The sequence below is a fragment of the Larus michahellis genome, chromosome 6 (assembly GCF_964199755.1).
Source record: "Larus michahellis chromosome 6, bLarMic1.1, whole genome shotgun sequence".
Taxonomy (NCBI): domain Eukaryota; kingdom Metazoa; phylum Chordata; class Aves; order Charadriiformes; family Laridae; genus Larus; species Larus michahellis.
In genome coordinates this window covers 30,410,665-30,430,369 of record NC_133901.1, presented here as the reverse complement: position 1 = coordinate 30,430,369, position 19,705 = coordinate 30,410,665, and the positions used below count along the sequence as shown (strand labels likewise).

The window sequence follows — 19,705 nt, the reverse complement described above, 5'->3', positions numbered from 1 at the left end:
TGTAAATTATATTAATAGACCTTTTATTGGACAGATGCTACGCTATTGGACTATGGCACGGGGCAGAGAAAGTAATGAAGTCAAATGGTGCAGAGCCACCAGAGAAGCAAATCAAATAAGGGTTTGACAGCATGATCTGCGCTTCTGTTTGATCAGAGAAAATTGCAAGTGCTTTTGGTCTTTGTGCTGGAGGCCAGGAAGCACTGCACCATCTCCCCTTATCCTTGGGCAGGAGGCTGCTGACAGGGATTTGAGAGCTTGGATGGAAATTGTGCCTCTGGTGGCTTTTTGGGCCATGTCTGCTCTGTCCCTCGAAGTGGCTGCAACTGAGCTGCGGGGTTAACCTGGCCGTGGCTGGAAGGGTGATGCCTCGCTCACGGGGAGGTGGGGAAAAAACTCAGCAGAGGATGGTCTTGAGAGGGGCCCCTCTCCCCATGCTGCTGCAGGTCCTTTCTTCCTTCCTCCACCTTCTATAAATGGGCCTTATCCAGCCTGTGGAGCATGGGACGCGGGACTCCTGCCACGTGCTGGGCTCTGAAAGTCCCCGCAGGTGGGATGCTGTGCTGCAATCTCCGTCCTTTGCCGGGTGAGACCCCTCGGGGAGTGCACGGTACCCACCAGCACATCATGCTCCAAGGGTCGACACCGCCTTTCCCAGGCAGAAAATTGCCCTCTCCAGTTTGGAGCAGCGCCCACTCGGCCACATTTTGGTGCGGTTAATCCCAGGCAGAGTGCAGGCCCTGCCCTGTGCTCCACACCTTCTGCATAATAAATATGCTAAAGCAGCCAACTAATTATTGGAAATACAGAGCCCAGCAGGAGATGGGCAGACCCTGCTCACGCTTGCACCATGCCTCGTTATAAAAGGGTTGCTCTGCTCAGATTTATCTTCCCGATCCCATGGCTGACGACATCCCAGAGCTGGTGTTCGGAGCCCAGACCCCCATCCCCACTTCCCATCCATCGCGTGGCCGGGGGGGCTTCCCTGAGATAGGGGCTGCCCACCCCCCTCCATGGTCCTTCTAGCCCTTCCCTGGCCCCAGGCTAGCTGGGAGAAAGCTCTCGCTCCCACAGGTCATCATGGCACTAATTCAGGTCCTAAGGTTTTTCACTGCGAGCTCCCATCCCACGTAACTATCCTGTGCCTCGGGAGCAGCTCGTGTCCCTTCCTCGCTGTGATACCAGCCATTATTAATGTATTAGTGTTGGGCTGCTGAACCATAATGTCTCTATAGTCAATAGCATTAAGCATTTAATTACCCAGCGGGATGAATCGATGGGCTTCTTTCTTTGCTCTACAATTAAAACCGAGCAGGAGAGGCAGAGCGTAATTTTCAGTCTGCTTTAAGCTTCCTCTGGCATTTCATGCAGGGGGAGATGAGCTGATGGCTTGTAAGGGACAGGAAGGAGAGGACTTTTCCCCAAGAAACCACATTCTCGCCTCCCTCCCAGGATGCGGACGTCATGATTGCACACTCGCTCAGCTTAATGAGACACCGCTGGGTCGTTCAGGACCACATTTCAGGTCTGACAACACTGATGGTGGGAAAGTTATTGCTCCAAGTCTTATTTTTAACTACAGTCGTAGGAAGTTTGAAAGCAGCAGTTTTAACTTGTACCCTGCTGGTGAGAATTTCTGCGGCGAGAGCTGGTAAGTGAAACAGCCCGATGTGCTGCCGGGACAAGGCACAAACAGCCCAAGAGCCATCTGGGCTGGGGAAGTACTTTCAGCCCTTATTTTTAACCTTCTTTGGATGAAGCTTGCTGCGGAGGGGAGGCTGGGGCAGATGGGGGGTTAAAGCTGGGTGGGCTCAGCATCCCTGGCACCATGCTGGTGGCTCTGGGGCTTTCGGATGGTCTGTATGGCTTGACACCAGCCCGGGTCACTTGAGCTCTGTGGGGACAATCAAGTGCAAAGTGACCCTTTCCAAAAAGCTCAGGTTGTGGATGGACCTCCTGATGCAACCATGGAAGCCCTTGGGGTGGCTGGTGCCTCGTGGTGGCAAGTTGGGGCAGGAGCTTTGCAAACCTCGTGGATTGGGCTCAGTGGGCAACTTTTGCTGGGACAACACAGCTCTCAGGGGAAACACCAGACCATTTCCCACTAAGATAAAGAAGCCACCCTGCACGCTTTCCACCGGCACCAATTCCTGTTTTCGAGGAATTTTTTTGACTTGGCTCTGACGGCAGGGACCTGTCGGCCCCCCCTGGCAGAGGCTGGGACACGTTATACTGGGGACACGTGTGTGTGTGTGCGCGCCTGGGGGCTGCAAGGGGGGCCCTGAGAGCAGCAGCACACTGTGGCTCTGCTCTCCCCAGTTGCTTTTAGCTCTGTCCTGGTTTTAGTGGTAAGGGCATGGGGAAGCCCCGGGGTTCACCGTCCCACTCTGCTCACTGCGGTGGGCCCATGTGGTTCCCGAGGGAGGGCTGAGCTCACCCCCTCGCTCGGACACAACCACAAAAATGGAGGGAGCGGAGGGAGACTCCTGCTTTTCCAGTCTGGACTCAACAAAGATTCAGTTTTTTTGTTTGAGAAGGGAAAAAAAGGAAAAAAAAAAAAAGAAAAAAATTCCCCTGGTTTGGGTTTGTTCCCAAGCAGAGCGTCTGCCTTCTGCTGGCCCCGCGCCCAGGAGCTGCCGTGAAATGGAAACAGCCCAACATGAGCCTGTGAGCAGAGGGAGCTTCCAGCAGGTAAAATGTGACCGAGCTGAGGCAAAGCCCCAGATCACTGCACCGGGGGCATGTGCCACGGGACAGATGTGCTGAGCCATGAGCTGTTTCCAGATGTTTTACTTGAATCTCTCGACAGTCACCCACTGGGACCTGGCGCTTGTCTGGATCCCGTTCCCTATTGCCCCGGCTCTGGGAGATGAATAGGATGCACAGAAATGCTTTGTGCAAAGAGGAGGTTCCCCCTCTGGACTTTCTCCACAAAAGTCCTGCAAAGCCTTCCCAAGTGCTGCGGGGCAGCGCAGGGAGATGTGGTGCAATTGCGTGGGGTGGGGACGTGCGCTGGCTGCCAGCCTGGGATCGCTGAACTGGGATCACCTGTAACTTTTCCCCAGGTTGACTTCCACATGCATTATAAAGGCATTTGCATGTACTGCTTCGAAATGCCTCCCTGTTCCCATCTCACTGACTTTCTTCATCCTGATGGAGAGAGGAGGGCGCTCCCAAGCTCCCTTCTTGCCACCTGAACTCCTGCACCTCTCCCTAGCCCAGTTTCTCTTCTTTATCTCACGCTTAATGCAAGTCATCTTTGTTCCAGTCCCACTTCTGTCCCTCACACCGTTTTTTCCAGGTCTGCACTTGTTCCTGCTGCTGAGCAGAGCCAGAGAGGAGCCCCTGGCTTTGGGCGGCTGCATGGGCTTGCTGGGGGCTCGCAGGCAGGTGGCTAGGTCCTGCTGCCAGTGCCAGGCAAAGGGTGTTAGGGAGAGGGAGTGGGCTGCCAGAAGGCACATCTCAGGCGAATTGGCTGCTTCTGGAACTAGAAAAGCCCTTTTTCTTTGCAGGGTACCAGGAAGGATTGATTTGAGGAATACTTGGAGGTCACGAGGAGACTAAACGCGGCACATATGAAACTCCCTGTGTGAATCACCAGGACTTTTTCTTGTCACGAACCCCAGGAAATGGCACAGCCTCATCCAGGAGGGATGTGCTGGGTTATCTCCCACTGTCGGCCGGAGGGTCAGAGGATGTGTCTGACTTCAGGAACCCCTGCAGCATCCCACCTCAAGAAAGGATGCTCCCCAGAAAAGAAATCCTGTGCTCTGCCAGGCATTGTTGACTTTCATCCCTGCAGCCCACTGTGTCCCAAGCTGCCCGTTTCAAGGTGCAAGATGTGGGCTGGCATGCGGCCACTCAAATTAAATACCATTTATCACAGCAAGCCCTGCGCCCACTTCATGCTCATCACCCTTGAGGGCTCTCCTCTCCGCACGGCCAGGTGAGTAATGAAGGAAAGACTTAATTTGGGTACCACACAGACCCGTCTCATTTAATGCTCTGCATTAATCAAGGCCTGGGGAGAGTTTTCTCCACCTGCCGGCTGTTTGAAGTGGGCTGCGTGGTTGGGAAGAGAGAGGACATGTCCTGTGTGCCTGGCCCGGCAGGGTTACCATCCATCAGCTGCTCCGTGGTACCCGCTGGGGTGGCTCTGGCTGGCAGCAGGGGAGAAGCGTGATGGGGTGAGGTGGGAACCCCTGGCAGGGGAAGGGGCTTTGCCATTGGGGCTTGGGGATGCTGAAGAAGTTTTAAGTAATGCCTAGACCTGGGATAATTATTTTTTTCTTTTTGCCGTCACCTTTGCCATGCCATGCCCATGCCAGGCCACTGCTTGGACCACGTAGCAGGTGAACTGTGATGCCAGGGAAGGAAGGCTGGGGCTGGAGAACTCGGGGCGACATTTGATGGCTTTTCTAGCTTGTTTCCCCCCCTCTCTGGGCACCTGCTGGGTGTTTGGTTGGAGGTCCCTGATGGTTTTCTGGCAGCAGATGCCTGCACAAGCCACAGCTACAACTTTTCTGCTCCCGACTGCGCTTGGATGCTGCTTTTACCTGGTGGGTATCAGACGCGGGGCTCCTCTCAGACCCTCCTCCATGTCCCGAGATCTCCTGGGGGAGACGCAGCAGGCAGGGCGGGATGTCCTGCTCAGCTGCACCCACCGAGGCGTGTTTTGGGGAGCCGGGGTGACCCCGCGGGCTCCCACTCGGAACAGGCATCGCAGCCTTTTGTCACCATCTAGTGGAAACATCCAGCCGCGACCCGGCACAGGATGAACAGGACGTCTGGGGACACTCCAGCTATGGTCCCTACGGAAGTGTCCCCCCATGGCTGGTCACCCATCTTGCCAAGCTTTTGGGGAGCCGTATTTGCCCCCCAGCCCCGCTCCCTGCCAGCCCTGGGCAGTGGAGGCCAGGTAAGTTGTCCCCAGTGCTGCCAGGCTGAGGACAAGCACAGGGGACAAGTCTCTGCTGTGCCAGAAACTACAAATCCTCAGCAAATCTCTCATGGGGTCTCCATTAAACTGGCTAAATTCCCTTTAAGTGTGGAATTAGATCAATGGTCCCAAGGTGCAGCCATGCTACAACAAGAGACAGTCATAAAAGCACCTAAAATACATTTACTCCACAAATAGAGCTGTCAAACCTGCTCTTTTGGCCAAATTACTCCTCACTGATGCTGCTCTGGAGACCTCCCTTGGCCCTGAAATTTCTGGTGGTGCCTCCAGAGGAGCAGGGCTGTGCTGTGCTGCTGGGACAGCCTTGCAAGGTTGTGTGTCTCCAGAAAAAAAAGCTGTCCTCGCTGCCGCTCTGTCATTCTCCCGCCCACTGCCAGGGCTGCCCGGAGGTCCTGACCACAGGTGGGATACAGGGAACAGCCCAGCCTTAACGCTGGCATCTGCAGTGCCCTGGCTACCTTCCTCCCCGCAGCATCCCTGGTCCTTTAAGGTCACAGCAGCGGCTGGCAGGGTCAGACCATATCCAGACGTGCTCAATGGTGCAAGGATTCGCATGGAGCATGGATTAACGCAGCGCCATGGGCAGTGTCAGTTCTCCCTCCCCCGCACACAGGTTCTGCGCTCCTTCCCCCAAAAGCTGGGTCCTGCTGCAGCCTCGGAGGTGCCAGCGTCAAGGACAACCTGCCACCGCTGAGCAGGCTGCTGGGACAAGGGATGGAGCACAGGTAATACTGAGATGGAGCCTGCAAGGGCTGGGGACTGAGGCTGGCCAGTTGCCAGCCCAACCCTGTGCTGATCCCACTGCTGACACTATGTCATTAGACACACGCAGTGTCCCGGCTGCCAAAACTGCCCCTGGCTGAAGCAACAGTTGTCCCTTTCCCATGGCAAAGCAGCCATCCCGCAGCACGCAGAGGAACCAAGGCCAGCCCCGGCGCTGGCAGCAGAGCTGTAGGAGCAATGGTGATAACTCTGTTGCACCACGTGCAGGCACAGTGGGGAGGGTGCAATCAGCTCTTGCCTCAGTTAAAAATTCCTGCCAGGTCTCTGCCACCTCCTCCATCTCTATCACCCTGCATCCCTACGGGCCACCCTGGGTCTGTGTTGCTGCTTGCCCTGGGCACTCAGGGCTGGCTCCTGCAGCACATGGTGGGACACGAGCCAGACATTGCTGCTTCACACGTGGAGTCCAGCTGCCCTATACGAGGGGTTTCCCCAGGCGGGATCCCCATCTGCCTGCATATATGACCAGGGCTGGAATGTGGGCAGAGTCTCCCTCTGTCCCAGCTCCCTCCCTTCCCATACTGGTTGATGGTGGCAGTCTCTCCACAGGCTGGCTTACTCCCGGAGAGGCTGACTGATCCCATCACCTCTCCATGAGCGGGTGCCCTCAGCTACAGCTCTGCCTGCCTGGAAATTGCCTCACCTCACCCGGCAGAGGAGAAAGAGGCACTAGGACAGCCTAGGAGCCAGGCGTGTCGCCTCACACACAGAGTGTCCCTTGCTTTCAGAAGGTAGCACTGAGCGCTCCAGGGTGTCCCCTCAAGGCCATCAGGGCCCTGCAGGACTGCATTCATTGCGAATCTGAGTTTTGTTTGGTTTTTTTTTTTATTATTATTTTATTTTAGGGCTGCCTAGGATCTTGTGTTCCCCAAGTTGGGGGCTTCTCAAGCAGGCCTCGGAAGGGCAAACTGCTATAGTCACACACTGTGAGTCAGGAGCCCCCAAGAGCTGGCTGGATGCCCACTTTGAAGTAGGAGGGGATGTAAGGCAGCAGGGAAGCCCCAGCGAGAGGCCGCTCAGGTCCTCGGGGAATCCCGTGTCAGGCAGGGGCAAGCCAGCACTCGGCCCTGCCAGCAGACTGTCAAGTTTTAAACAGGGGTGCTGCATTCTGCCCTGGGGCCATTCCTACCCCGACTTTACGGCCACAGGGGTAAAACCCCACAGAGAGAAAGCTGCCATCTTCTTTCAATGAATTAATTCAAAAGCATTCATCAGGCAAGCACAGGTTTACTTTTTCCCCCAGTGTTGGGCCTTTTCTCCCCACCAGGAGCCACTGGAGGCAGCTGCAGGGTGCTCTGGTGCCAACTGCGACCTCAGCAGCCGCACAGCGACCAGCCCCAGGGGATGCTTCAAGCTGCCCAAGGGGACTTAGTGCCTGCCGAGGGTTGGGGAGAGGATGCTGGGGGAGAGTGAAGGGGGGTGGCAGAGGCAGAGCTGGGGAGACCCCCAGCCCCAACTTTTTGCCCATGCCTAAAGAAAAGGCAAAGGCGTGCTCAGACCTCAGAGCGAGTTCCGTCCCTGGAGCTGAGACTGGGAAGCCGGCCCCGGCACCGCAAACAGCGTCTAGCAGGCTCGCTCCCGGCCCCGGGAACCCTGGACCCCCCTCCCGACCCCGGGACCCCCCTCTCTCGACTACGGCACCCCGTCCTCCCCACCCCAAGACCTCCGGAGCCCCCTCCTGGCCCCAGGACCTCCGGACAGCCCTTCCGACCCTGGCACCCCCCTCCCGGCGCCGGGACCTCCAGACCCCTCTCCCGGCTCCGGGACCCCTCTCCCGGCCCCCGGACACCCCCCTCCCGGCCCCGGGACCTCCGGACACCCCCTCCCGGCCCCGGGACCCGCTAACACTCCCCTCCCGGCCCCGGGACCCCTCTCCCGGCCCCCGGGCTCCCGGACACCCCCCTCCCAGCCCCGGGACCCGCTAACACTCCCCTCCCGGCCCCGGGACCCCTCTCCCGGCCCCCGGGCTCCCAGACACCCCCCTCCCGGCCCCGAGACCCCTCTCCCGGCCCCGGGACGCTCGGACACCACTCCTCCCGGCGCCGAGACCTCCGAACACGCCCCGGGACCCCCAGCCCCCCCTCACGACCCCAGCCCGGCTCCACCACGTGGTCCGCCGGTCGCCACGTGCTCTCCCGCGGCCCCGGCCACACCCACCCTCCCCTAAGCCCCGTCGCCCAATCAGGACGCAGGTGCCCAGCTGCCGCCCTCTCATTGGCTAACGCCTATTCCTCCCGGGCGGGCGGTGCGTCCCCCCGCTGTCGCCCCCCGCCTGGCGGACTCCCCGGGAGCCGGAGGCTGTAACGCGCTTTCCCGTTGGCTGATCGTAAAGCGCCGGGGATTGGTGGAGGGACTCGAGGGGCGGGGAAGGCGATTGGCCGGGCGGCGCAGCGAGCGCGGCGATTGGCCGAGGCGGGGGCGGAGTGGGCGTGGCGTGGCGGAGGGCTAGGCAAGGCGAGCGGAAGGGGCCTGCGTTCGCCCTTTCGTTTCAGTCCCCGGTCCGGGTCGCCAGCACCTCGCCGCTGCTCCCGCCGACCGCCCGGGGCCCGTTCCGCTCCTCGCCGCTACCTCTGGCCGGCAGGTGCCCACCCTTCTCCTGAGAGAAAGCTCGGCCGCCGCCCAGCACCGCCGCCATCATGGTGAAGATCGCCAAGGTGAGGGTGCGCCGGGCGGGGCGGCGCTCGGGGCCGCCAGGCGGGAACCGAGCGGCCGCCGCCATGGTGGGGGGGGGGGGGATGACGAATGGCAATGGGGGTGGGGGGAGCCGGGCCGCCGTTCTCCTCAGGCCGCGCGGCAGTTTCCAGGCCTCCCCTCTCTCACCGGGAAGATGGCGGCGAGGGGAGGGGCGGCGCTCGGTGGGAACGGTTTCACGCTTCACTTCCCCCCGCTCCGGTCCCGTCCCGGTCCCCTCCATGTTGCTGGTGTGTGTGGGGTGGGGGGGGAATTGTGTGAGGCTGTGGCGGGTGGTGGGGGGGACAGCACCTCAGCGCGCGCCGCATGCGAGCGCGCGCAACCGGGCGGGGGGGGGCGGGGCTACGTCGCCGCGCGGCCACGTGGTGCGGCGGGGAGCGCGAGCACGTGTGAGCGCCGGGCGCCCCCCGCCCGCCCCGGGACGGCCCCGCCAGTACCGGGGGCGGGGGGGGATGGTGGTGAGGGGGAAACCTCGGTGGGCCCCGCACCCCCGGCTCCGTGTTCCCCCCCTCCCCGGGGCCCCGCGGGGGCGGGCGAGGCGGCCACGTGGTCGGGACAGTTGCGCGGCGGGGACCGGGGTGGCTCGGTGCCGGGCGGGGAAAAGAACATCGCGTAACGCCTCGGTCTCTTTCTCTCTCTCTCTTTCAGACTCCCAAGAATCAGATCAAACAGAAAAAAACGGCTCCTCCCCCCAAAAAGGTCGAGGAAAGCGAGGAGGAAGAGTCCTCCGAGCTGGAGGAGAGCAGCGGGGAAGAGGTGATCCAACTGGGAATGATCCCGGAGCGGGGGGGGGTTGTGTGCGTGTTATAAAAGTGTCGTGAGGGTTGGGGGGGAGTGTATAGCAGGTGGTAAAGAATCAACGTTAATAAACAATTAGCATTTGTCGGTTAAGTCTGGCTGAAGAATAAACTGGATTTCATAAGAGGAAAGCAGTGTGGGGAAAACTAGCGTAGCTGCTAGGTCTGTACTTTCAGGCTTTGGGAAGGACTCCTGGCATCTTAAAGGTGTTCCTTGTACTGATGAGCAAGTGGATGATTTAATTACTGTACCAGAGTATCAGCAATAAGTGATTTATCACACACAAATAATACGCAAGACTTAAGAATTTCAAGCTACTGATTGCTACTAGAGAGATCATGGGTCTTGCTTCAGGACCAGGGAATTTGGAGATGCTTTAATATTCTAGAAGTAGACTGTTAAAAGCATGACAAACACAGTTTTGAGCTTTATTAATTCAACAGAATAGTCAGTTAAGGTCATTCAGAAACTAAGTCTGTCAGAAAGCTTTTCTTTAGATTGCAGTTGCTATATATTTGTCTGACATGGGAGTAATGGTAGTTTAAAGGGCCAGCATAAGAGTCTTACACTAATATGTATTTCAGATGATCCCTCAGAAGAAACAACAAAAAGTAGCAGTTACACCAGCCAAGAAGGCTGCTACCCCTGCAAAGAAGGCTGCTACTCCTGCAAAAAAAGCAGTTACACCCGCCAAGAAGGCTGTGGCTACTCCAGCCAAAAAGCCTATCACTCCGTCACCTAAAAAGGCTGCTGTCTTAACCAAAGGAGCAAAAAATGGAAAGAATGCCAAGAAGCAAGAGAGTGAGGAGGAAGATGAAGATGATGAGGAAGATGATGATGATGAGGAGGAGGATGAGGACGAGGAAGACGATTCTGGTAAGTTGCTTTTGAAACGTGTGTTTGTCCTTGTATAAGTTGACTAAAGCTGGTCCAGTCAAGTTGCTGAATTTGAGTACCTTTGGAATCGAAAGTTTAGTACGATTTAATACTCTTGAGAGGGGGATCCATTGATGAAAAGGTGGTGAGGAAGGAAAGGTGGGGAACTGGAGATGTTTGGAGAACTCGGGCTGCAGCTGCCTTAGCTGCAGCATGCGAAGCATCTTCTAGTTTCCTGATCATTTTTTCCTGAACTTTGCCAAAATCTTGTGGGGGGGAAAAAAGAAAAGTACTTTTGAAGACTGAGCTGTATGGATCTTGCTGTACGCTTGTTGCGCAGATGAGGAGGAGGAACCAGCAATACCTGTGAAGCCTGCAGCCAAAAAGCCTGCAGCAGTACCAGCCAAAAAGCCTGCAGTTGTGCCAGCAAAGCAAGAATCGGAAGAGGAGGACGATGAGGATGATGATGAGGATGATGAGGAAGATGATGGTATGTGTGATATAAGAAAACTTTGCCTGATTCTTTAATAACAAAAAAAAAATTAAATTATGTTAAACTAATAAAACACTTATAGGGAGCTAAATGGGGTGTAACTTAATGGATTAGTGGGAGTGATGCAGAGTGTATGTGTGTCTCCATTTAGTGCCCAGCTGATTTTAGCTGGCTACTAGTGACCGTCAGGTGTGGATGAGTGTGTGTTTATTTCCCTATTGCTGGTAAAACTTTTTACTCTTGGGATATGGGTGTTGTTTTTTAATGCAGTAAAACTTGAGGGAGGGGCAACTTTTATATATGCTGAATATATTAATCTCCTTTTCTGAGAACATACAAACGTAAGGGAGCGTGAGAAACGTTATTTTACTTCACGAACAGAAGGGGCTTAATCTTGAACATGTCTGAAGTCTTGTGCTCCCTTGTTTCAGAATCTGAAGATGAAGCCATGGACACAACCCCTGTTCAAGTGAAGAAACCTACTCCAGCAAAGGCCGCACCAGTGAAAGCCAAGGCAGAATCTGAAGATGAGGAAGATGAAGAGGAGGATGATGATGATGAAGATGATGATGAAGAGGAGGAGGATGAAGAGGATGCCGAGGAGGAAAGTGAGGATGAAAGTGAGTTTAACTGTGTTTGAGAGTGTAACTCTAATAACAGGAAAGATGCCTGAGCAAAATTTTTGTCCTATAATGGTCTTCTGGCCTGAGGAACAGTTGCTGTAGTGACAAGACAAGGTCTTGTGTGTGACAAGTGTAAAGATCCTGTATTGATCCAGGATAGGAGAAATTGTCTTGTACTTCTGTTTCATGTTGTTTGTTCTTTATCACAGAACCTGTCAAGGAAGCACCTGGAAAGAGGAAGAAAGAAATGGCCAATAAAAGTGCACCAGAGGCCAAGAAAAAGAAGACAGACGGTAGGTGATGTGGGATCATCAAACAATGCCCGTTTGAGGGACTGTTATTGGACTGTTGGATGAGGCACCTAATTGTGAAGGGACAGGATGCTCAGTGGGGCTTTTGCCAGCACAAGTGATGATTATAAGGGACTTAATACTGAAGTATGATGTCACTTTTGAGCAGAAACTGATGTGCTGAAGCTGTCTGGAGTTTGGCTTTCAGTTCTTTTAACTGCCTTAACCTTGATTATCCTTTCATTTAAAGGGCCCACTTCACCTTTCTCCCTCTTTGTGGGAAATTTGACCCCCACCAAGGATTATGACGAACTGAAGACTGGCATCAAAGAATTCTTTTTGAAGAAGAACATTGAAGTTTCAGATGTCAGAATTGGTGCTTCCAAGTGAGTTCATCAGTAGAATTTTGCTGCATATTTCTTTTAATGGGCAGTTGTTTGTTTGGAGAGGTACAACTGTGCTGATGTTGGTTCCCTTCGAGGTCCTGGGATGGTTCCTTGATGGTGTATGGAAGCTAGAATAGGCATGGTACTGATAAGGGTATAATAAATACTTGCCTGGATGGCAGGTGCTTTAGACGGCATCTCCCTAAAGGGAGAACTGCCAGTTTGGTACAGAGCTGTTCTCTGTTTTGGTTATGTGGGCCAGTTAGCATTTCCTTTATTAATGCTCTAACTTGACCAGTGGGGACCTCTCTGGTTCTGGGTTTCTGTTTGTGTTCTCTGTTACTAGAGATAGATGAGCTTAAATAGTAAGGTTACTCTTCTTTCAGGCGATTCGGCTACGTAGACTTTTCATCTGCTGAAGATCTGGATAAAGCTCTCCAACTGAATGGGAAAAAGTTAATGGGTTTGGAAATCAAACTGGAAAAAGCAAAGAGCAAGGAAATGGTAAAAGAAAATAAGAAAGGTATGGCCCATTACTATGAATACTTGGGCACATCAAAGAAGAGTTGTCATAATCGGGCCTCGGAGCAGGCTTGCAGTGTTACTGATGGCTGCTATCCTGCTCTTTTAAGGCAGATCTTCCGGGTTTGGGCTCTGTATCTTAAACAGTTTCTTAAATGCTAACGTGGACAGGCAAGCTCAGACTAGATGCGATCCCAAGAAATAATGCATACTGAGGGGTCTGAGGAGGAAATGTGGCTCTTACTGCAGCTTTCAGAACCTGCTTTCTGAACTTGATGCCCTTAAAAGAAGTACAATGGCAGCCTAATTAACTGTCACAATAGCTTCTTTTTCAGCTTCTGAAAATGTGAATGCTTATTGTGGTTTATTTTCTGCTGGATCAACACACTCTGGTTCTCACTGAACTGGCAGTGTAGATGAGTAGGGATTTTTTAGTTGGTAATATGGAAGTAACTTTTCTGTCTCTTTGCAGAGAGAGATGCTAGAACGCTGTTTGTGAAGAATCTGCCCTACCGCTTAACTGAAGATGAAATGAGAGATGTGTTTAAAAACGCACTAGAAATCCGAATAGTATTGAACAAAGAGGGGAACAGCAAAGGGTACGTAGCTGAGAGGAACCGCAAACATCCATCAGTCCTTAAACTCTTGGCATATTTTCATAAGCTTGTGTCCTTAAGCTACCTTAAGGGATCTGCTGCATTAGGTGTACTGAAAACACTGATTTTTGAAGCATTTTTCTTCCATGACCTTCTTCCCATCCTCTTCCACCCCATCCCTGTGAACTTAGTTGTTCCTGGAAGGAAGCATTTGCTTATGTTCTTTTCCGTGCTGTAGGATGGCCTACATTGAATTTAAAACAGAAGCTGAGGCAAACAAAGCTCTGGAGGAGAAACAGGGCGCAGAGATTGACGGTCGTGCCATGGTCATTGACTTCACTGGTGAGAAGAGTCATCAAGACTATCAGAAAGGTACTTTTCCAGACCAACAACATCTATGCAAATGACATTTAGGACTTAATTGCACTCGTTTCAGAAGTTTGCTAGGGATAGAGTGATTTGAAGAACTGCAGGAAAGCTGTAAGGTATCAGGAAGGGACCCTTTGCTTGCCTTGTGCTGTGCATCCTATGCATTTCACGTCCAAAACATACAGTGGAGACAAGAGGAGACAACTAGTCTAGGTGACCAAAAGTGCGTTGTGTTTGGTCTTACGCCTCACCTTGAGGTGAGGAGGGAGCAACAGCTGCTCTCACCCTAGAGAGCATCTTGTGCCTAGAGGAAGAGAGCACTCTCCTTCTCCAAACTTGCACTTACAGCACTGGGTTTTCTCCACAGGAGGCGGAGAGAGGGAGACAAAGACCCTAATTGTCAACAACCTCTCATACGCTGCTTCAGAAGAGACTCTCCAAGAAGTGTTTAAGAAAGCTTCTTCCATCAAGATGCCACAGACCAACCAGGGCAGGCCGAAAGGGTATGTTGTGCCTTTCTCCTGACTCATGAGTTGGCATCGCGAGTGACTTACCTCCACAGATCCCTTGTGCTCCCAGGCTCACTGCAATCTTCCTCTCCAAATAGGTATGCGTTTGTAGAATTTCCCACAGCTGAGGATGCCAGAGAGGCGTTGAATTCCTGTAACAACACAGAGATTGAAGGCAGAGCAATCAGACTGGAATTCAGCTCACCGTCATGGCAGAAAGGGAACATGAACGCAAGAGGAGGATTTAATCGTAAGTGTTCCATGTATGGTTTTAAAACAGCTGTGGCAGGAGCGTACCATTTATGCAAAAGCTGCTTTAAAAAAAAAAAAAAATGCCTGGGGAGTGAAAGACTTGCATCCTTAGTGAGTGTGCTGGATATGATGACTGATTATCTGAAATGCTGATGAAACTATTGCCGAAGTCCTCTAGATAGTCAAGTGCTGATCCAGCAGTGTCTGTCCAGTTAGTATCCCTATTGATAAGATGCAAGCATCTATTTAAAAAAAAAATATCTATTCCGGCAGCACCAGGTTGGCTGATGGGGTTACTCTAACATCAGGTTCTAACTGCAGTCCTGAAAAAGTTTCCAAGGATTTCTTTTAAGTGCCTGAGCTGCTACTTCAAAACAAACCCCTTAGCCCTGTGAGCTGTCTCGGAGCAAGCTATGCAAGCTGGATGTGATGTTAAGAAACTGATGGTTGCCTTGCTCAGGTGTAATGATCTCTGAATGTATTCTCTTTCCATAGAACAAAGCAAAACGTTGTTTGTCAGAGGCCTTTCTGAGGACACCACAGAGGAGACGCTAAGAGAATCATTCGAAGGCTCTATAAGTGCTAGAATAGTCACAGACAGAGACACTGGATCATCTAAAGGGTATGTTAAACATCGCCTGGGATTAGTTCAGTTCCTACAAAGAGACTCACTTTTAACTGATTTGTGCAGTGCAGGGTGTTGCTCACGCGGGTGATTCTTTGAAGCTAGTTAATTGCATGGAACCAGAGAACAAGCTTACAGCATCAGGTCTGTCTGTAGAGAGCAGCGTGTCCTCACTTCTCAATGAGCTCCTTCCTGCCAACAAATCCATGGCAGCCTATGGATTCGCACGAGAAGGATATTAATTGTTCAGTATTGGCCAACTCACAATGAGGCTCCTATCGATTGTGATTAGCCACTGCTGCTCTACAAGTAACGTTCCCTGTGTGGTTGGAGAAGTGTGGGTCTTGTTTCCGAAGGGATTGCTATCGAGTACCTGTAGGTGGTGCTACAGCTTGTGGAGTTTGACTGTCTCTGAACCTGTTTCCTAGGTTTGGGTTTGTGGACTTCAGCTCCCCAGAAGATGCCAAAGCAGCTAAAGAAGCCATGGAGGACGGCGAGATAGATGGAAACAAAGTGATCCTTGATTTTGCCAAGCCAAAGGGTGAATTTCAACGTGGCGGCGGATTTGGCGGTGGATTTGGTGGTCGTGGTGGCAGAGGAGGAGGCCGAGGAGGAAGAGGAGGTGGATTTGGCGGCAGAGGTGGTGGCAGAGGATTTGGAGGTAAGAGGAGGGAAATGCTGCTGTTCTGAGGGCGTGTGCTCAAAATTAACCCAAAGCTGTTCTCAGGATTGTGGTGTGGTGCCACCACAGAGGGCCTGATGTGAATCAGGGTGGGCTTGGAAGGGCAGTGGTGCCTGTGCAGGGACACCTGTAACTCTGCTTCTTGACCCAATTTTCTTTCTAGGTAGAGGAGGTGGCTTCCGAGGAGGCAGAGGAGGAGGTGGAGATCACAAGCCACAAGGGAAGAAGATAAAGTTTGAATAAACTTCCCCTTTTCTTTCCCTTCTGCTCTCTGAGACTATCTGAAAGGACTCCGGGGGTTTTTATTCTCCTTTTATCTTGACGGAGCCTTCGGAGGACATTCCAAGATGCGAAGCAGTACTGTGAGCCACTTGGAAGATCCCATTTTCATTTCAAGGAAGAGAGAGCAAGCCATTTTGACTGCTTGCCTATTCAAAGGAACTTTTTAAAAAATGAGCGATAGATGTGGGAATTTACCCCTTGTCTGTGAGTTGTCTTGAATTTATAATGTTTTACCCATGTACAAAACTATTTTTTTTTCCTATAAACTTCTGTAGCATTTTTGCTGTAAAAATGCAGAATGTTTTATCATTTGTGCTTCAGCACCCTGTCTTGGACAGATTAAAGGACCTAAACTGGTTCGTGTTACTTCTCTGCCACTAACTGCAGCAGGGCTGTGAGAAACGGTGTCCTGAGCCTTCTCTCTCTCAAGGTCATTAATGTCACAGGCGGCAGCTCTGCTTTAGCCCGTGTCCTCTCCTGACAACGTATGTGTTCTGTGCTTGGAGTGCTTGCAGGAAGGAAGAGGGAGAGGAGTACAACAGCTGGAGCAAGCCCTGTGGCTTTTTTTTTTTTTTTTTTTACTGAAGATGTATGTGACGTTGCATGCTAACAACTTGGGTTTTTTACTTTTTAAACAAATGAGTAAATTGGATATTGTACCAAGGCCCTGTAGCTCAATCATGCTCTTACATGTGTTGCCTCTTGTGCTCCATTCCCCATTGTCTCTGTCTTGACTTATCCCAACGTGGGAAGCAAATCCATCAAAACAGGAGCAGCACCTGCGCTTGCTCCATTGACCAAACTCATGCCTTGGTCAGGGGCTGAGTGCTTCCACCAGTGTGTGAATGAAGGTGGTAGGTGATGGCACAGCCCCTTGGCACTCAGTAGTAGCCTCTTTTTTCCACCTGGGCACTTGGCTGGTGTCCTGTGGTGGCAGCTGCAAGGGGACAACGCTGCTCTTGAGTGACTGCAGCGCAGGGAGGCAGGAAGCCACGGGGGCAGCTGCTGTTCTGGTGTCATGGGGGTGGTGTTGGCTGCAAGGCTGTGGAGCTGTTGTGTACAAGCCTCCCCTGGGCGCAGGTACCGGCAGGCTCAAGTGTCCTGCTGGAAGGGTCCCCTGCCAGCCTGGGGGGCAATGACATTAAACCTCCGTGGTTGCAGATGGCTCCAACCCTCCTTCCATATTGCAGCAACGCTGAGAACTTCCTTGCCGTGCCCAAGCCCTCGCAGCCCCCCAGATGCAGATGTGGTGGCCTCTTTGCGTCTGTACAGCTCCTGGAGGAACAAAGGGCTTCCCTGCACGCGGAAAGTTTAATATAACATATAACATCAGTAGAACCCAGCGGGGAGCAGTTGCTTTGGGCCTGGGGGCGCCGTTCGTGCCGGAGACCCGAGGAGGGGTCCGTGTGCCTTTCCCCCCGCCTCAACCCCTTCAGCAAAGGGCTCCTCTCCAGCCCTTCGGGCATCAGCCATTTTAAGAGCCGGTGCCCCAGCCCCGGCGGCAAATGGTCGGAGGGCGACGGCGGGACCGGCCACCGGGGGGCAGCACCCGCCCGCCATCGGGCGGCGACAGCGGGGCCGCGGGGTGAGGAGTCGCGGCGGCCCCGCGGGGTCCTCACCACAGCCTCGGTGGGGGGGGTTTGGTGTCCTGCGGAGAACAGGAGGGGCGCGGAGACACCCCCCCTCCGCCTCCCTGCTCAGGAGGCTGAGCAAAGCGGTGTCCCCGACCCGCGTCCCTGCGGCCGCTCGCCGCCTCCCCCGCGGTCCGACCCCTCCCGGCCCGGCCCTGCGGCCGCTGCGGGACACTGGGTCCCCGATGGTGCCCTGGGGAGGGGTCCCACAGCGGCAGGAGGCAGCCCTGGCTTACGCTGGAGACGGAAAGGGCAAGAGCATCCGTTCGGCATTTGCCTTTTTTCCCCGCCTTGTGAAATTCTTGGTGCCACGGGGAAGCTGGCCCTGGGGGCAGTGACCCAGCCTGCCAAGTCCAGCATGTCCTGGTCCCCTTTGCTGGCCTCTCCGCTCCCCATCACCATGTCGAGCAGTCAAGCCGGGTGCCAGCCCCAGAAACCCACCCCCCCCTCCCCAGTGCCCAAACACCGAGGTGAGACCCACGGGCTCACCCATGGCTTCTCCTCTTCACCTCAGCCAGGTTCAAACCTGATTTGTCCTGTCCCTGTGGATGTGGCTCGCTCTGCTCTGGGTCACTGCTGACCCATGGGGCGTGTGTCCCATTGCGCCGTGGCCAGGGGATGTGTCACCCTGTGGTGGTGCTTTGGTTGGGTGAAAAAAAGGCAGTGAGCGTGGTTCTGCCATGGAGAGGGAGACAGGGACAGTAAGGGGAGAGGGCGACAGGGACGGCAAGGCGGCGAGCTCCTTCAGCGCGAGGAGAGGGTGTTTGACCTGCCGAAACCACGGAAGGTAAGGCGAGGAGCTCCTCATTGCAGGGCACCCGGGCAACCTGGAGTTTAGCTGGGTTCAAAATGCAGGTGGACGAGCTCATGGAAGAGAGAAAATATCCACCGGCCCTTGTTGAAGGCCACACCAGGCTCCGCAGGGAAGCTGTGCCGAGCCGGAGCAGGGCAGCACAGCCCCCAAGTGCCCGCTTCAACCAGCGGTTTTGCCACTGTAGCCCATCACCAGGGTCCATTCCCAACCATCCAGGCTGTCTTGGCCAGCAGAAACCCACTAGCAATAACACAAGGTGAGGGCTTGGGTGTTTTTGTTGGTGGTGGTTTGTTGTTTTTTTTTTTCTCCTTCTTCTTTTAACCTTTATTTAGAAACTAGAATATTCACCGAATCTACAAGGTTTCTCTTTAACAGGTCCCGCCAGGTGAAGAGCAACGCTGAGATTTCTGCACGCAGCCCTGGCTCGCCGTACGGCGAGCAAGAACCGTCCCTGCATATGGGATAAACACATCCAGCCTAATGCACTGTACCGGACATAAATTACGGAGGTGTCAATTTGGAAAGTGTTTCTGAACTCACTCCCGTTGGAAGGAGGGAGGGAGGGGACGGGGAAACGATGGAGTGTCGTATGTTGCCTAAGCCCAGCGGGCACCGAAAATGCCCTCGGGGGCTCTGCCCTGTGCTGCGGGCACTTGCCCCAGGGACACGGTGCCACTGGGGGGCATAAAAAAAAAAAAATCACATTTCACAGTATCGCCGCCACCAACCCCCAGTACCAACGGCCGAGCCCAGGGCAGCAATGGACTCTTTCTCTTCCTTCTCTTCAAATTTGACAGCTCGTCTGAGCGGACGAGGGGCATTTGCGGAGAAGTGGCGTGGCTTGGTGGGAGGGTGCCTTTTTTTGGCTGGTTTATGCTCTTTTTTTTTTGTTTGTTTGTTTGGCTGTTTTTTTCTAACCTGGGGGACATACAGACTGGGAGTAAACGAAACAGGCCCGCTTCCAAAACACATTAAGAAAAGGAAAGGCAAGAAAAAAAAGAAAAAAAAGGCACTGCACAGGGGGACCTTTGAGGTAGTCAAATTTTTTTTTTCCTTTAGATGTCTGGCACCAGAGAGGGTGAGAGAGAGCGAGCAAGCGCATGTTTCGCTGTGCATGGTCAGGGCCGGGGGGGGGTGGTGGCTGTGCATGTGTTGTGCCCCCCCGCGCGCAGGGACATCGGGGCTGGCCCGGGGACACCTGCGTGCGCAGAGCCTGTGCCTGTCACCCCGGCGCCCATGCCTGCCCCTGGCTTTGCACATCCCCGTGGCTTTGCGACGCCTGCAGCCGGTGGCTGGAGAGCATCCGTGGCCCCCGTGTCTCTCTGCATGGGGTGGGGGCCATCACAGCAGCTGGCTCGGGGCTCCCCCTGACAGCTCCAGTGGCCCTTTCAGCCCAAAGAAAACGGGCCACGGCTCGCGACACCACTCCCTGTTGTGCTCCTTGGCCTCATCCCGTAAAGCAAACACTGCCACGACCCCGAGAGGAGCAGACGTGCCGAACACCAGCCCTCCTTCACCTTGTC

General features: G+C 54.1%; 1 protein-coding gene and 2 non-coding genes across 3 annotated transcripts; all 3 read left to right on the top strand.

The window, feature by feature from the left end:
- The first annotated feature begins 7,979 nt into the window (after positions 1–7,979).
- Positions 7,980–16,094, top strand: NCL (nucleolin). The gene is made up of 15 exons (XM_074590186.1): positions 7,980–8,397; positions 9,083–9,190; positions 9,817–10,108; positions 10,449–10,598; positions 11,033–11,221; positions 11,434–11,517; positions 11,765–11,900; positions 12,287–12,423; positions 12,895–13,021; positions 13,257–13,390; positions 13,755–13,890; positions 13,995–14,146; positions 14,644–14,770; positions 15,202–15,434; positions 15,619–16,094. The coding sequence occupies exons 1-15, from the start codon at positions 8,380–8,382 to the stop codon at positions 15,696–15,698; spliced, it is 2,103 nt and encodes a 700-aa protein (XP_074446287.1). The 5' UTR covers positions 7,980–8,379; the 3' UTR covers positions 15,699–16,094.
- Positions 11,626–11,695, top strand: LOC141745902 (small nucleolar RNA SNORD82). Its single transcript, XR_012588157.1, has one exon. It is a non-coding gene; the product is annotated as a small nucleolar RNA SNORD82 (small nucleolar RNA).
- LOC141745903 (small nucleolar RNA SNORD20) lies at positions 14,270–14,346 on the top strand. The gene has a single exon (XR_012588158.1). It is a non-coding gene; the product is annotated as a small nucleolar RNA SNORD20 (small nucleolar RNA).
- Positions 16,095–19,705: the final 3,611 nt, after the last annotated feature.

Bases quoted from the DNA above. Each gene is read 5' to 3' on its own strand.
- NCL (XM_074590186.1), top strand. The intron at 10,599-11,032 runs GTATGTGTGATA...CCCTTGTTTCAG, and splicing joins GGATGATGAGGAAGATGATG to AATCTGAAGATGAAGCCATG. The intron at 11,518-11,764 runs GTAGGTGATGTG...TTTCATTTAAAG, and splicing joins CAAGAAAAAGAAGACAGACG to GGCCCACTTCACCTTTCTCC.